We start from the raw sequence: 850 nt of genomic DNA on the forward strand, positions 1-850 counted from the left end.
TGTATGTATGTATGTATGTATGTATGTATGTATGTATACACACGCACACATACGTACAAGGCTTAAATTCAGTCGACCGTTATCTGACTTCTTTCTCTGAAGTCTAACGAACAGCTTTTCCTGTCGATATTGATGCTGGATAAGGATCTACCAATGAACTCCTTTATCCGTTCTTTATTACTCAAGCTGACCTATTGTTATATTTTTTTTACCGGCGTTAAGCTGTCTAATTGTTTTATGTAGGTATATATGCATGTGTCAACCGGCGATATGTTGGAAGACTTTGTTGAACAATTGTTGAAGTTTGACTACATAGAAATAGCAGCTAAATCTCTGTCAGACCCTCCCTTTTTATCAATATATATATATGTTACATACATATAAAGAGAAATAAAGTGAGAGAGTGTGAGATTGATAAATACATAATCAGATAGATAGAAAGATAGGTAGATATAGAGAAACGATAAAGAATGCAAAACTCATTTGCTTTATGCATATATTTTAAACTATTTTCAGCAAAACTCACCCTGTCTATGAGCTATAGCAGATTCATTGAGATTTCTAGGGAAATCTTCTTCTGTTGTTGTCATGGGGGAAAGGTCTGATAGCGATGATAACGATGAAGTAAAATCTGAGACATCTTCAAAAGTGTCTGCAAGTGTTGGTCGTCGTACGCAGGGTAATAATCTGGAGAAAAAGTTTCGAGCCCCTTTACGAAGTCGCGTAAGGAAGCCCGGTCGGTGTAGAACGTCAGACATTTGGTTATATCTATTAAAACAAACAAATTATTAGCAAATATATTAACGCAAATCTATGGATTGTAATAGTAACCTACAAGAAGTTAACTGTT

The 850-nt window shown here is 35.1% G+C and overlaps 2 protein-coding genes across 4 annotated transcripts in view; one reads left to right on the forward strand and one right to left on the reverse strand.

Moving 5' to 3' along the window:
• LOC106880393 (uncharacterized) overlaps nucleotides 1-842 on the reverse strand; it is a 4,199-nt gene extending 3,357 nt beyond the window's left edge. Inside the window, exon 1 of the mRNA XM_014930309.2 lies at nucleotides 527-842. Coding sequence (XP_014785795.1) covers nucleotides 527-758 — 232 coding nt within the window. The 5' untranslated portion in view covers nucleotides 759-842. The remainder of the gene's footprint in view (nucleotides 1-526) is intronic.
• Nucleotides 1-850, forward strand: part of LOC106880385 (uncharacterized) — a 103,173-nt gene that overhangs the window by 61,308 nt on the left and 41,015 nt on the right. The gene's annotated exons all lie outside the window — the stretch shown is intronic.

The sequence above is a fragment of the Octopus bimaculoides genome, chromosome 13, assembly GCF_001194135.2.
Source record: "Octopus bimaculoides isolate UCB-OBI-ISO-001 chromosome 13, ASM119413v2, whole genome shotgun sequence".
Classification (NCBI taxonomy): Eukaryota; Metazoa; Mollusca; class Cephalopoda; order Octopoda; family Octopodidae; genus Octopus; species Octopus bimaculoides.